This window comes from Dermochelys coriacea, chromosome 1, assembly GCF_009764565.3.
Source record: "Dermochelys coriacea isolate rDerCor1 chromosome 1, rDerCor1.pri.v4, whole genome shotgun sequence".
Lineage (NCBI taxonomy): Eukaryota > Metazoa > Chordata > Testudines > Dermochelyidae > Dermochelys > Dermochelys coriacea.
In genome coordinates this window covers 184,104,169-184,121,225 of record NC_050068.2, presented here as the reverse complement: position 1 = coordinate 184,121,225, position 17,057 = coordinate 184,104,169, and the positions used below count along the sequence as shown (strand labels likewise).

The 17,057-nt window shown below is 40.1% G+C and overlaps 1 protein-coding gene across 9 annotated transcripts in view; it reads right to left on the bottom strand.

Moving 5' to 3' along the window:
• Positions 1–1,331: 1,331 nt before the first annotated feature.
• CADM2 (cell adhesion molecule 2) overlaps positions 1,332–17,057 on the bottom strand; it is a 1,073,705-nt gene continuing 1,057,979 nt past the window's right edge. For all 9 annotated transcript variants that reach the window (XM_038385081.1, XM_038385064.1, XM_038385091.1 and 6 more), the window contains 2 exons: positions 10,512–10,637; positions 1,332–8,946 (listed from right to left, as the gene is read on the bottom strand). In XM_038385081.1, the coding sequence (XP_038241009.1) occupies positions 8,828–8,946; positions 10,512–10,637 (245 nt within the window). In that variant the 3' untranslated portion in view covers positions 1,332–8,827. The remainder of the gene's footprint in view (positions 8,947–10,511; positions 10,638–17,057) is intronic.

Below are 17,057 nucleotides of genomic sequence, written 5' to 3'. Positions count from 1 at the left end.
CTAATATACACTATAGATTTTCAGCTCATATTTTGGTCATTACTTTTGGGCATATATGGCCTTAATGTCACTTGGAATACCATGCAATGATTCGTTTATTCTAGTTTTATATTTTATTTACACATTTCACATGACTTAGGGTAAGTTAGTTTTGTTTTATAAACAGAAATAGTGAAATAAGTCAGAATTCTTTTTGCCAGGAATTGGTGACAAAGAATGGATCGCTTGATGATTGCCTGTTCTGTTCATTCCCTCTGGGGCACCTGGAATTGGCCACAGTCAGAAGACAGGATACTAGGCTAGATGGACCCAGTATGGCTGTTCTTATGTTCTTATGTAATTCTTAAAAAATGAACTACAGTAGATGATGGTGTAAACATCCAATTAACTCCAAAATACAACTTTGGACAGAGAAAAAAGACCCAACATACTTATAAATATCAGTTTGTCAATGCGGCAATTATATATACTGCACCACAATGTTATCAGTTTCATCTTATTCAGATGAAATGACCATTGACTTCAGTGGAACTTCAGGCTGCAATCTGTGGTGGGTTTTGGCCAGCAGAGTCATAGATGGATTCTGTCATCAGGGGATGTTTAATGGCACAGAGATTTCCTGAGTGAAGAGGGCAAAAAGGTTATCTGTGTCTCCTCTCTGGAGCTGTGACTTGTGCCATCCATAAATATGGATCCTGTGGTCTCTCCTCTGGCCTGGGTGCATTGCTGACCAATATGCTGGGGCACCATGGACAGTCCTTTATGGCTTCCCTGTCCTGTACTCTTCCAATTTTGGGTATATGTGGTGTGGAGGGCCTTGCATGAGTCGTATCACTCTTTTGCAGAGGGCCAGCACAAGGCCTATACACTACTTAAATCCTACAAAAGGCTATTTTGAAGGCTCATATGTTCCTTAAATGCTGCATGCACTTTCTGCTTGACCTCTGACCAGGGATGAATGTCACTTAGTGGGAAGATAATATCCAAAAGTTATTCTTCTTCTGTGGTCAGTGAAAAGAATCTGGATAATGTGTATTAATTCATGGTATATAGACTATAAAAAGGTTATACAAAATTATGGGATATTTTTGTCCTGATTGATACTATGTACAATACTAGTGTGTCACTGAGTCTTTCTTAAAATAATTGTTCTGTAATATCAGCAATAGTATTTTGATGTATAGTATAGTAAATTTAGTAGTTTTCTGCTTAAAAATGGGGGGAAAAAGCAGGTCTGTGAACAGTCTGTCTGAACAACTACCTAAGTCAATGTCACTGCCAAATTGGAAAGCATCAGAAAATGTTTTAAATAAATAGACAATTCAGTAATGTCCAACAGATAACTAAAATTGAAATTTTATTTTTTTCAATAATATTCATCAGACATTTTTCTGACAAGACTTTACTGAAAGATGAAGTTCAAATGGGAACCCTGTAAGAATGTTTATAAGAATTGTACATGACATTTCTTAAGCGCCACTAAGTACACATTGAATACTCTGTAAGTATATAGGCATAGCAACATGCAAGTGTCATGTACCTAACATTACAATGTGCATTTTGTTCACTTACAATTGTTGAGAAAATTAGATGCAGTAACTGAATTTCCATCGTTAGTGCAATATGCTTAATTCCACTGGATTTTACTTACAGCATGAAGTTTATATTTTTTCTTGAAATTCACTGCATTTGGAAGGATAAATTTCTAAGTCTAATAGCAAAACACATTGTAGTTCCTATGAGATTACTGTTACATAGTGTATCAATGGAAATAGTTGATATCTTTTCACAACTTTTTCCTTCTGTATTCTAACAAACTTCGTGCAATGTTGAAAGTGTTTTGTTGTTATAAAATATCTAAGCTAAAAGTAAAGGATGCACAGGGAGTGGAGTTTGGAAATGGAGCCCTTAGAAAAGAACTTAAGATCAGCTCAAATATTTAGATTAAGGACTTGAGCCAAATGCTGTTGAACTCAATGGAAATGCTGCATTAAGAATTTTGAGAGTGAGTTATGTATGAATCCAGTAGTCCATGAGTCCAAATCTCAAATACTTTGTTAATTGTTTAGCTGTAGTCAATACATAAAAGCAGATGATTTTAAGGCTGCCTTTGTTTGTGTGTATATATGGAAATTACCTAGGGATATGGGAAAATTCAGTTACACTTAAATGAGGACTTAATATCCAACATACTGCAGAAAGGAAGGGGAAAATATCAGTCCAAATATCATAAATTTTTCTCCTTGTTTGAACCAACATAAATATTTATAAAACAGAACTTACCTTAAAAATGGAGGGTGCATTTAGTAAGAAAACCCTCTAATAATATTCATATAAAACAAGAAAAAGAAAAAGAAAAGCTAGTTATGTAAAAGAAAACAGTATCAGCAATTTTCAGCACTATGTACAAGGACAGGATAAGACTAAGTACAGTAGTTTATGCTGGGATGAGAGATCAGTACTTACATAGGAAACACTTATGGCTTGACCCTGGATACAGGGAAAGTACTTAAGTACTGACCCTTGGCAGGCTTAGCTTTTGCATCTGAAATCCTTAAAACATTCTTTCACTTTTCCTTTGTAATAACATAAAGCATTATGTTGGAAAGGAGAGTCTTTCTTCCACTTCAGCAATTGCTCCTTTTAACACAAAGCCTTAAGTCACTTACACACAAAAGATGGGCGGGTGGGGGGGAAAGGACAGATCCTTGGCAACATGCAAAAGCGATGAAACTGGTTTAACCAGCTACTTGAGGGCTTTTCAAGTTAGGGACTCCCTAGGTGCTCTAGAGTCATATCAGCTCCCATGCCATTTCCCCGTTTGACCCCGGTGCAAAGGGCTTTGCTCAGAAAAATGGGCATGGCTGGCACTGGCAATTCCTAACTAATGGGAACAGCCCCTTGGAGGCCCAGTGGCAGTTAGTAGGGGTCAGTTAGAAGGGCCATGGATTGGAATGGCATAAAACCATGTTTGCACGCACGCACCACCACCCCCATCATCCTTCTGAGTTGCTCCAAATGCAGTATGTTGATGTGATACTTGAATAGCATTGTGGGTCTGAGCTAACTTCCCTTACAGTCTATCAGATGACTGCCTTTGACTTTAGTGGTAGTTAGATCAGGCCCTCCTAGAACAATCATGTAGGAAATCCTGGTGTTGAAAAGTTTCAGAAATAATCTCTTCCATATTGACACATTCCTTTGCTTTGCTTTTTTTTTTTTTTTGCACTAGAATCATAGACTATCAGGGTTGGAAGGGACCTCAGGAGGTTATCTAGTCCAATCCCCTGCTCAAAGCAGGACCAATCCCCAATTTTTGCCCCAGATCCCAAATGGCCCCCTCAAGGATTGAACTCAGAACTCTGGGTTTAGCAGGCCAATGCTCAAACCACTGAACTATGCTGTTGTAATCCCTGGATTGAGTATTTGTATTGTAAATGTACATTGGAGATATTATGTTTAAATAAATGATAAATTAGAATATTTTGTCAGCAAGTGTATTACTGATGTAATGCGAAAACTTGCATATGGTTTTAGAATTGACATTATAAACCTACAGTCTTTGTTAGTGAAAGTAATTGTGTTACAACTGAATTGTATAATATTCTTCTCCATATTTAATAGATATTGGTATGGTATAACTGTGTTTTTAAATATTATGGGATGCATCTTCAGCCAATGTAAATCAGCCTATACTAAGGGAAATAGAGCTAAGCTGAGATATAGCAGCTGAGGATGTGGCCCTGTATCTACGGTATTACCCAGTGGGACTACCTACAACAGAAGATAGTAAAAATTGGGGTTGTGAGACAGAGGAAATTAGACAAAGAGCCATGAATGCAACCAAGTTGTTTTCAGTGTCAACAGAAAAACTTACAATTATCCCTTTTAGAGGCTAAATCTAAGACTTTGTAATAGTTTTAAAATGTATATAGACACTTCATAGCCAGTATTTAACGTGAGAGGTAGCTTAACAGTTTAACCCCATGTTTTCAATTCCTACATTTCATCTAACTGGAGTTGTTAAATCATAATATTATATGTAAGTGATATAGGAAACGGCACTCACTAAAGTTTTACAATATTACATTTAACGTATTCATTTTCTTCTTTTGCTATTTCATGTTCTCTCACTACTTTCAGCGAATTACCTTTGGAAGGGTATGACAGAAAACAAGAAGAAGAAAAAGGTCAGTGATATAAAATTTCATGTTTAGAAAAAGTTAACTTTATTACTAAAGGCTTCCTCTGTACTTTGATGGAACCAGTTTGTACTCACAATGTAAGATTACCTGACAGTATTGTGAAAGAAATAGTGAAAATTCCAGGTGGTTCAACAAAATAGAGGTCAGGATAATGCAGTTCTCCATTTCTTTCTCTCTGCTGTTCAAGATAAAAAAACCGAGGGCATATGGCAGTACATTTCAGTATCTTAACTCGCTAGACTTCCCCAAGAAGGAAAAAAGAACAACCTTGTTGTCTTGAGTCAAAAAGAGATTACTGAGCAGGATTGCCAAACTTGCAGTATGCTGGTAATAAAGCCATTAGCAGAGTTGAATTCTTTCTCTGTCCTAAAAGTGTTTCAATGGAGTCTAATAGGACCTCAACAGTACTAGAGGGGAGACAGAGTTGTGGGGTGGGAGGACAGAGATGCATTATTATAAATTAAATATCATTGCAAATAGAGGAATTAAGCATATTGCATTAAGCATGACTATTGCATGTGTGTACTTTAAAGTTAATTATTTTCACTGCTAGGGTTTTTCTTCCCCACTTTTAAAATAATCAAAATGCATATTATAATTACATGGGTTTCCAATATCCATACACAGGAAGTACAAGATACTTACATGTAAGTACACTGTAGTTACCTATATTTTTGCATAGTTTTTAGTGTGTACTTTGTGCCACTTAATAAAAAGCATTACTCAGTTGTTTCTATTAGCAGCTTATTCAATTGAAGTAGCTGAATTTTTTTGGTATGTTCATCACAGATTACCATTTCCTAAGAGTGAGGAGATTGGACACTTGTGGTAATCTAGTTAGGTGGTGGGAAAAACTGAGGGGTGAACATGAAGTTTTATATCACCTCCTTATTAAAGAAATGGAATGTCAGATTCCTGGTGTTAATTTAATAAATTTACCTTTAGTTTGAACAGATTAGTAAAGGTAAGACTTCCATTTTCCTTTTGGTAACACTTTACAATAAGTGGCACTAAATTACACTATAACTGCTGTGTTACATGGAAGTACAAGGAAGTACATGGTAACTTCAGTGCTGTTTACAATCAGCTGAATTACATAATTACAGATGATCCTGTCCTTTCTTTTCATTGAGATAGTTATATATTATGCTATAATGAAAATACACACTAACTTCCATGTATTATTTAGAAAAGTTGGTTTTCTTTATGTATTCTTTATAGAGGAAGTCTCAGTGCAAGAAATGTGAAGACATTTTTAAGTATTCCAGATAAAATTCTTAGCCTCAACTTAAATATCAGGTTCCTTAAACTGCTTCTTGGATTCTCTGATGACACTAAACAGAATGAAAAGATGCACCCATTTGCCTGTGATGCCATATGCGCCTATTTAATGATTATGTTGTCAGACCATAAACAAAAATAACATTGTTCTACATTTGAAAGTTAAAAATAATCAATGGACATTGTAAACTGGCAGTAATTAGCTACCTTGTCTTGAGTAAATTACATTGCATGTGTTTGTAGGTCTGGATGTTATACTTACATTCTAACTAACATGGTTCCCATTCGGAGCTTTCATTTTACACATTTAACAGATTTCTTGAGACTATAATGGGCTCAATATTTCTGAATGGGATCTTTTTGTATAAAGGAGAAAGACAATGTGTTTTTACCTATTGAATACTATACTCAGTTCTAAGTGAGCCATGATGTTGCTTACAAAGGGCCTGGCACTGTATTTATTACCTTACACCCAGTGAAGTCATTTGAACATGTGGATGTAGATGGATGTAATGAACTACCCAATCAGAATTCTCAATTCATTTATACTGGTTGTAGTGTTTTTACACCCACTTTGCACAAATGTAAATGAAATCACAAGATGCAAGTCAGTGGAAAATCAGAAATCTATTGAAAATTAGCACACATTAAGAGTTTTAACTAAAAAACAACCAATGTAATTTAAGTGTCCAATTTATTTCTGGTTTTGCGATGTTTCAATGCTGGTTTTACACGACACTGACAGGACAGCTTTGAGTGATCACATCTAAAGATGCTCTAACATCTGAAGGTCTCACTTGACGTCATGGTAAGTAATGATTTAAGCAATGACTCTACAATTCAAGCAAAGTGCAGTTTAGATAGACTGTATAAAGATGTAAAAGCAGCACTGATGAACAGCTCCACTTCAATAAATAAGGCCCTGATCCAGCAAAAAAACGTCCTTTTAAGCATATGAGTAGTTCCATTGAATTAGGTGGAACTTCTCACGTGCTTAAGTGATTTGTTGGCTCAAACCCTAAATCGTTAATCAGACTGAGATATACAGTATTGTAATGCTGTTAATGCAACTTACTGTTGTGACAAGAACCTTTCTGTTCTGGTACTAAACTAAATGATTTCCTTTGACAACCTTTTAAAAGTGTATGCTTTGAAAGACATGAATATCTTGAAAAGCTATACTAGTCTCAGTGTGTCTAGTAGCACCTACCTGGTTCTCTCAAACTAACATACTATATTAACATATTATTGCATTTTTCCACAGATGGTATGGAGTGAACTGTAAAAACAACCATGCAATCACATCAATGCAGACTTATTTCTTTAGAATGTCATACTGTATATGATTTATTATGTTAACACTCAACCACATCATATTATTTATGTTCTGTATATTTTGAAAAAGTGCTGCTTCATCAACATCACCCTCTTTTTCTTAGAAATTAACAAGATAAATGTTTCAACAAAAAGAAAGAAGAAAACAATTAAAATACTATAATATTCTCCTTAAAAGGCTTATACTCTTCTGATAAATAATCTGACACAGCACCTTTGTCTTCCATTTTATCTTAATACATGATGATGTATTCAGATTCTCCCTCCCCCACCCCCATAAAAAATAAATCCCAGGAGATAATCCTTTACACTAAGCCATCATGCTTTTAGACTTCACAAGTATAGCAACCATATAGAAATATTATTTTTCAAAGATGCAACACTTGGGAGAGAGAGATGAACTCCAAATGATACAGATTTTCATTCTCCAGCATGGAATCACTACCAAGAGTTGATCTGGCACCATTTTTATTTCAGTGGAAGAGGAAATAAGCCATTGGGCTTATAGTGTTTTGTTGTCATATTTAAGAACATGAGACTTTAAGAGAGACTTTCACCATAGAGCTAAAAGCATTGGCAGAAATTCTCTATCATTCACTGTGACATAAGTTTGTACCCCACAAAATGCATAGACAGGAATTTAATATAAAGAATTAGTCCATTTACCGTATACACAAAACATATATCATTTAACTCTTTTTTCTTTTTTTTTCTTTTTCTTTTTTTTTTTTTTTTTGGCAACCCAACATAGATAAGCAGCTGTGGAACTGCCAAATTAAAAATTGAGAATTTAGCAACATAACAGTATTTTTTAAGGATATTAATCAAATGTGGTTGTAATTCAAAACCTGAGGCTGTGCACTGGTTGTTAGCTTAAAACTATCTTTCCATATAACATTGTGCTTCCATTGTATAACAAAGAAAAATTAACAAGAACTAGAAAAGTTTGCTGCTGAACAGTGCTAGGACATACAGACAGAAAATACTAATACATGTTATCTATTCAGAATATTGATTTAAGTCATATCTAAAGGGATATAATGGACATTAGAAAATGCTTACTTGTGACTGACTTAGCTATAGCCAAAAAAGTTAAATATGTATCAAATAATGTTTAATTGGATTTATTATATGCACTATATACAGATAGGAAAATGCCTTGCAATTGTGCCCCATGAACACTACAAATCTGAATAGGCAGGTGAGTCCATATGAAGCAAATAAATTATTAAAACTGAAATTACAGAAACATATCTAATCTTGTGAACCCAAAAAGCAGTAAAGGGGCTGAATAAATTTGTTTCAGAATGAAGCTACAATTATCTAACTCTGCAGAATCTGTATAGATAATACAGTGTGATTTAATTACCACCCAAGCATGGAATTAGTATCAAGGTATCATTTTTTACAATGTATTGATACTCCTTTTCCACCAAATCCAAGCATACAAGAAACTAGACTATAATGTTTTCAGTTTGTGGTTCCTAGGGCATATGTTTCAAAAACAGGTTGCCTTTGAATTATAGACATGTATAAAACATTCTTTGTAAACCTCTAATCTTAGATTTAATGTTTTATGTAAGTATATTAGGTCCTTATCGAATAGTATTTGTTATGAAAATCATCCAATGACATACTGATAAGGGACCATGGTAAAAGGAAACTGGAAAAGAAGAAAGCTATATAACATTTAAAAATGTAGAAAACTCAATAGCGTGATTTAAGATGAAGATTAACATTGTTAAGGCTGTATATTCAAGCACTGTATGTTAAGAGAGCAATGGATATGAATTTTAGGCAATAAGAATTGTCCTGCATTGTGGATGGTACTGTAAAGAAAGAATGATGCTGTCAACAACTGATTGTTGGCATAAACTGGCTACTTATAGCAGTATGTAAGTTAATAAAGTTTGCAGAAGATGGCAGAAATGAATTCTGAAAGATGATAGCCAGTTTTCTCCAGCAGTCAGCCTGATAAGTAAAACTCAGAGAATCTAGGTCTGCATCTAAATGAAATACTCCTTTTTTTCCTCTGCATTGACTTGGCTGCCTTCTGCATTGATAATGGCTGTATCAGCATCAGGTGCATCTTCAGCTCCTTTAGCTTCATTTGTTAAATATGTTCCTATGGGAATTAGTACAATAAAAAAATTAGTAATTTTACTTTATATTGTTTTATGCACAGTAGATCTGTAACAAAGATCTAACTGGTTTACTGAGTGGAGTGGTGCAGAACAGAACTTGATACATAATTTTAGCATTAACTATACTGGTACATATAACATTCTAATTTGGGCAAGTAGTAATTATGATTCATAACACTTGTCCCATATGCACATACATTTTCACATATCTGGGGGGGGGAGGGAAGGTACAGCAGGTTCAAAACCATATTTTTTCTATCTCCAGTGGCATGAAGCATACAAATATTTTAACATACGATAGTTTAAATTATATCACTGTGTATTATATGGTATATCTAGATGGGTAAGAAAATTAACTTTGAATAGCTTAGATTTCATTAAACACATGTTTTTGAAAAATGACTTCTAATTACTTTTGTACTCTCACATTGATGTAGCCATTTTTTTAATCTGCTCTTTAATTCCACAGACTAGGATAATTAAGATTCTCTAGAAGTGCAAAACTGAAATAGCTGCATTAAGTTAACCCAGTTGCTTCACATTGCCACTGACATTGCTTTGCTAAATAGTATAAGAGCAGGATATTATTGGAGCTGTATGCAACAGACAATTTTCACTTTGTGAAAAGTGATATTTACATTGGCTTGGGACTCATTTGTTTTCAGCCAGGAAATAGAGCAAAGCTGTCACATTTTCACCAGATTAATTAGAAATTTGTAATTTTTCACACAGTTCTTCTGAACTTAAAACAAATATTTTATCAGTTTGTATTTACTAACTGCATGACTACCCTATGTAGAATTAGATTTAATAATAGTAATACTTTTTGGGGAGGAAGGTAAACTAAGGTTAACAACTATGCTGCAAGCCGTTCAGACATTAAGCCTTCATAATTTTTTTTTTTAACAATCACCTCGGTCAAATTCTAAAATCTGTCCTCTATTTTACTCAGACCCTTCTCTCCATTGACTTTAATGGAGTTTTCCCCTCAGTAAGCGTAGTGTAAAAACTGAGTCAGAACTTCAGAATTTTACTCTTGGAGTGAAATCCTGGCTACTCTGGAGGCAATAGCAAAACTCATGCTGATTTCAGTGGGACCAGGATGTTACCCCTTGTATTTAATGCAACTTATTTAAAGTTTTATCATGATTTCTGATAGTTAAAGCCTCATTTTGATAACCATATATATTCTGTGGAATTAATATAACAGTTAAAATTATGAGGACATGTAACTGAGTGCTTACAACAAAGGGCTAGAATCTAGGAGCATTATTCCTTCTAAATCTCCCTTAGCCACTGACTCACTGCATGACCTTGGGCAGGTTGCTCAACATTCTTTTTCTTCAGTTAATCCAACTGTAAAATTGGGTACAAAATCAGGACCCCACGGGAAAACCAGATGCTACTTCTGAGCCTGAGCTTTCCCAGGCAACTAAATTCCAAGGGGCGTGGGGGCAGAGAGGGCATGAGAGTGTTTGAGGGTGAAACTAATCATGAGGAAGTATTGCTGCAAAAGGTGATTGCACTTTGATTAAATCTGTCCTACCTTTATGTCTTGCCAGATATCGTCCAAGCAGAATTATAGAACATAATGTGACAAAGACAACTACAGCCACTATTCCTCCTATGAGAGCATGGTCAGGTCCAGTCTGTCCAGCCAAAGCATTTGGGTCTAGGGGAGGGAAAAAAACCAAAAGTTGTCCTGATCAGAATTGATAGGAAAATGCAAAGCAGCAAGTTATAGTGAACATTTTGAAAATAGGGCATTCCCGTCTTTAATATTCAGGGTGGTTATTCCCCCTCTTTTACTACCAATATCTTATCAACAGCATAGCATTGCATGTATTCCCAGACTGTTGAAGTCCTGAGGATATCACAGTTATGAAAAATATTACCTTATTCTTCCTTGGCAGAGGTTATTAAATGGGAAAGGTTTCGGATTTTGTCCTAGTTGTTTAACAACTGAAAAGCTGCAATAGCTATTTATAGAAGCAAAAACAAGGAATTGAGAATTGGGGATCAGATAGCATCAGCAGAATACTGTCTGCATAATACATAATTTATGTGACTGAGTCTCAGTGGGGATCCCGTATATAGTCTCCTCTTGTCATTCCTTTCCGATTGCACGAGAAATAAAGAAGGAGATAAAGTGCAGACTTTCCAAGTTCTTCTGCAGATGGCTGAGTCTGCAGGAATTTGATCATGTAGCCTTAAAGATCCTTGTTCACTCTCAAATGTTGATTTGTGAATTTATTAGTTATCTGATTAAACACTGATGCTAGTAAACTCTAATAGATTTTAACAATACATTAGCAGTTTCTTTTCAGTCACTGTGCGCAAAACATTGGGATTATTGTCAGATTTAAGCTTTTTATACTGATCATTTATCTATTAGTGAGCCTGGTGCATTACAGAAGGCTCCAAAGAAGCAATGGGGTCAGTAATTCCCCAGAGCTTTTGAAGAATGAAGTGGTAACCTTCAAGTGTTGATTCCTCTGAAATATTCTAGGGGGTGGCAGGAAGAGTCAATTCTGCAGTAGCATGGTAAGATGTCTCTTCTTTTTTTTTAAATGAAAAATGCCTCAGTCTCAAACTAATAGTAATTCTCCCAAGATTGAGGGTTGTGTATTAGCTTGCTCACTCTGTAGTAATCGGTCTGCACACACATTGCTTCAAGGACATTTCCCTTTTAGGCGTTTTTTATATTCTATAAACAGTTTGCAAATAGCTGTCTTGCAACGGAGTAAGATGGAAATACCATTAAAACAGAAAAGAGGACAAATCAGTAAAATCTGACTGAGAAAAGCTGCTGATAATATATGGGAAGTGTAACACTCTTGTTTGGCTTTTTTGTGATTTTTTTTATTAATTTTCATAAGGAAACAATAGCAAATACAGAAAGATAAAAGACGTACCACTTGTGTATGTAACCAAATTCTGCATATTTCACAGGTAGCCAATAACATTATGCAATTACAGAGTTACAGCTTGTCAAAGATGCAAGACCAGATCATACAAATCAGGCAAATTATACAGACATAAAATGTTAGGGTGAGGGTGAAAATAATAGTAATGATAATAATAAAAATGCCATACACAAACAAGCAAAAAAAAAGGGAAAAAGGGGTGGGAGGATGGAGGGAAAAAGCAAAAAACGTGAGGTGGAATGGAAGTCTGGCATTATCTGAGCTATCTCAGCATTCTTTATCCAAATGTATCAAGAACAAGGATCCAAATTTCTTCAAATTCATATAATTGCTCTCTGCAGCGATAAGATATTCTTCTTTGAGTGCTTGCTTATGTCGATTCCATCCTAGGTGTGTGCATGCCCAGTGCACAGTTGTCAGAGATTTTTGCCTTACCAGTCTGTAGTGTCACACTCATGCATCAGTATATCAGGCACCACCGGCCCTACACCCTCTCAGTTCCTTCTTACCGCCTGTGGTGGTTAGTTGGAGCTCCTTTCCTTTCTTAGCAAGGTCTAGTGGTTTAATCTCTTCTGCCTTCGAGCCCTAGGGCCTTGTAAATAGTTTGTTTATAGTAGTTAGTGTTAAGTAGTTAAGAGTAGTTGTAGTTAGAAGTTAGAATCCTGGGGGGAATTCACCCCAAGTAAGGCATGCCCCAGTCTCCTGGACTGTAACAGGCCTATGCCTTTAAGCGACCCCCATAGCAGCTGCTTCAAGTGCTGGGGGAAATTACACATGAGAGATAAGAGCCGTATTTGTAAAAACTTTCAGCCCTTCATGCAGAAAGTGCGGGATATTCGTTTACAGGCTCTCCTCATGGAGTCCGCCCTTCATCCAGCTTCCATGCCATTCCACCAGGATTCGCCGAGTACCATGGCCTCGTTGCGCAGTGCACCCCCCGCACCAACTCCCGGCAATGGCATGGGACCTAAACCCCTGACAGTGCCTTCACAAGCTCCCCCGGCACCGAAAGAGCAAAGGCCTCTATCCACGCCACCGACACAGCACGTGTCACAGGAATCGGCAAAGGCTCCCCATGAGGGCATGCCAGCCACTAAAACCTCTCAGGGCAGTGGAGTGCCACCGATTCCCCGAGATGAAGCAGCGCTCTTCACCTCCTTGCAGCAGATCACCCGAGTTGCAGCCCAGATCCTCTGGGGCTCGCCCTCTGTCACCAACACTATGATCATGGTCCCTGCCATCTTGATCTTGATGTGGATTGCCTAGAGGGAGATGCCGGTCTCCATATTACTGGCACCATTTGCCCTGCTGGTGGTCAGACTTTCGGTGCAAGTTCTGGTAGACTACCACCTGGTAGCCTACCAGGTGGTAGTCACATCTCCTGTCCCCTTGGCACTGGTCCCCTCAATACCGGCACCAATATCCTCACTCCATGCACCAGTCTCCAACGGCAATGGTCAGCACACAGACTAAGGCATCAACGGTGTCACCAGAAGGAGATTCCTTCAGCAAGGAAGGGCAGTTCAGCCCCTCACCTAGACTCCACCAGCGCGAATGGCTACCCAAGGTCACATCAACATTGACAGTGCCGCCTTGGCAGCACGGCCAGTGGCCAGTGCAGTGGCCTTATTGAAGTTTGTGGGGAGTGCCAGTCATGGCAATATCCCCTTCACACTGCTCATCGGCTGCCACCTCGGAGCAACAGCTGGCGGCACTGACAGCACTGGGCTCGGTGCATGAGGTGCACTTAGAGGTCCTAGCAGAGGAGACTGCACCCACCCCTAAGCCTCCTACCCCTCCCCTCCCGGGGGAAGATGCTCTGGGGCCTCCCCCCGCTGTACAGTCATCATCTTCGTCCCCAAATGTGGTGGTTTTGGGACCCTTGAGGGCCAGCCCACTGGATGATTTTAAAGAATGCCAAGGCCTGCTTCGATGGGTGGCCGAGAACTTGGGCCTGGTGGTGGAGGAAATGGCTGAGCAGGTGGAAACCTTGTTTAATGTCCTGTCTGCCTGTACCCCGGCCCCTGTCGCACTGTGGTGTGAATGATGGTGACCTCAAAATTGCCAAGGCCCTCTGGCAAACTCCTTCATCCATCTTTCCCACCTCTAAAAGGGCTGAAAAAAATACTTTGTCCCAGACAAATGGTTTGAGTACCTTTACATCCACCCTTCCCTGGGTGGATGGTCTCTGCGGCCAATGAAAAACATAAACAAAGGCATACTAGCTCAACTCAACTTAAAGAGGCCAAAAGATTGAATAACTTTTCCTTGCAAACAGGTCCAACTGCCACAATTCTGGGTGGCAAACCATCAGGCACTCCTAGGGAGATAGAATTTCAATTTATGGGACTCCATCCATAAGTGCAAGGAATCCCTCCTGCAAGGTTTGGCCCAGGAATTCAGCACGCTGGTGGAGGAGGGCACTGTGGTGGCTCACTGCGCCCTCCAAATGGCATGGGACACGGAAGACTCGGTGGATAGGCTGGTGACATCAGAGGCAGTTATGAGGGGCACTCCTGGCTTCAGACTGTTGGCCTCTCATAAAAGATGTAGACCTTGATCCAAGACCTTCCATTTGATGGGATCGGTCTTTTTTCAGAGCAGACAGATGCGAGGCTGCATGGATTAAAAGATACACAGGCTACCCTTCGCTTGTTGGGCGTGCATACTCCACAGTCTGCGAGAAAGCAGTTATGGCTGCCCGTGCCTTGGCAGTCTCATCCTGGATCTGCAAGGAGAAGGAACAGGGATGTTAGTTTCAGTCGCCACTGCCCTTCCTCCTCCCGCTCACCTCCGTGGCCCAGCAAAGCACAAGGGGCCAGAAGTGCTGGTTTTGAGGGTGTGGTAGAAAGTGATGTCCCACTCACCTCCCAGGATCCACCCCTCTCTTTTCTCAACCGTCTTTGTCCTTACTGTTCAGCCTGCTTGTGAGTGGAGGAGGTCCCTTGAGACATGACAGGAAAGGGATTCTACTTCTGTTATTTCCTAATCCTGAAAGTAAAAGGGGGCCTCAGACCCATTCTGGACCTGCAATGCCTCAACAAGTCTCTCAAGGTCTCCCTGGCCTCCATCATCCCCTCCCTGGATCTGGGAGACTGGTATGCTGCCCTTGACTTGAAGGATGCTTATTTCCATATTCCACAGTCACTGACATTTCCTCCGTTTCATAGTGGGTGGCTGCCATTTCCAATTCATGGTGCAACCCTTTGGCTTCTCATCAGCTGCAAGAGTCTTCACAAAAGGTATGGTGCCAGTAGCCACTTACCTGAGATCTCTAGGGGTCCAGGTCTTCCCATATCTTGATGACTGGCTCATCAAGGGCAGGTCTTGGGAACAAGTACAGAGGAGCCTTGATCTGGTGCATTCCACCTGCTGCAATGTGGGTCTGTTGTTAAACGAGCAAAAATCCATCTTGAGACAATCCAACTAATAGAGTTCATCGGGGCGGTTCTCAACTCCACATGAGTCAGAGCCTTCCCTCTGGAGGCTTGTTTTCAGGCCATATCGGACCTGATCTCCAATGTGACGAACCACACGCTCACCATGGCTCACACCTGGCCTGTGATTGTTGGGCCACCTGGCCATCTGTACATTTGTGGTCAGTCATGTCCAGTCTGGCCTCTGCAAGCCTGGCTAGCATCTGTTTACATCCCTAACAGACCCGACCTACACCAGGAAGTTAGGGTGCTGGATCACATTCTGTCACATTCTGTCTGAAGTGGTGGTTGAACCCTGGGTTGGTGTTGGAGGGAGTTCTCTTCCTGGCCCCGGCCCTGTTGCTGCACTTAGTCTCAGATGCTTCGGACCTGGGCTGGGGGCCCATCTGGGTGAGCTCAGCACACGAGGCTGCTGGCTGCAGGACAAGCTCGCCCTTCATACCAATGTTAGGGAGCTAAAACTAGGCTGCCTGGCCTGCCAGGCTTTTTTGCCCTATCTGAAGCGCAAGATGGTACAGGTCCTCACAGACAACACTGCTGCAATGCATTATATCAATAGGCAGGGTGGAGCCAGGTTGTCAGCCCTTTGCCAAGAAGCTCTCAGCCTTTGGGACTTTTGTGTGCGGCATGCCATCCATCTGATGGCCGGGCATCTGCTTGGGACCAGGAATGTGTTATCAGATTGCCTCAGCAGGACCAGGTGATCAATATGATCTTCCGGAAGTGGGAACTCCCCGGGTGGACTTGTTTGCGTCCCATCAGAACAGGAAATGCCATGTGTTCTGTTCACTCCAAGGGATGGACAGGGGTTCCCTGTCAGATGCTTTTCTACTCCCATGGTCAGGGGCCTTGATGTATGCCTTCCTGCCAGTACCGTTAATCCACAGAGTCCTCGTGAAGATCAAACAGGACAAGACCAAGGTTATCCTGATAGCCCTTGAGCGGACTCGCCAACATTGGTTCAGCATGCTGCTAGACTTTTTGGTAGCCTGCCCACTGTGGCTACCTCTCTGGCTGGACCTGATGTCCCAGGACCACGGCAGTCTTCTGCACCCGAACCTGGAGGCATTTCTCTTGTCAGCGTGGCTACTGCATGTCTGAATGTGGAAGAGCGGGAGTGCTTGGCCCGGGTTTAACGGATCTTGCTGGGTAATAGAAAGCCCTCCACCAAAGCAACTTACCTGGACAAGTGGAAAAGGTTTAAGTGCTGGGCTTTGGAATGACGTGTCTGGGCTGAGCAGGTCTCGGTGCAGGTGACCTTGGATTACCTTCTGAACCTCAAACTTCAGGGCTTGTCCTGGCTGCTATTTTGGCTTTCCACCCTCCCTTCCAAGGCAGGTCAGTCTTCACTCATGACATGACGGCCCAGTTCTTGAAAGGCCTGGAGGATCTTTACCTTCATGTCCAGGACCCTGTCCCTCCCTGGGATTCGAATCTTGTGCTGTCGAGGCTCATGGCGCCTCCCTTCAAACCTCTGGCTTCCTGCTCCCTTCTCTTTCTCTCCTGGAAGGTTTCATTGCTGGTTGTAGTTATGTCTGAGATGAGGATGCTTACTTCAGAACAGTCCTGTACGTTATTCTACAAAGATGAGGTCCAGTTGTGGCCGCACTCGGTGTTCCTGCCCAAAGTAGTTTCCCAGTTTCACATCGACCATACTTATCGGTCTTCTTCCTGAAACAGCAGGAGTAACCTGCAATAGGCCAGGAGTAACCTGTTTATCCGTGATTG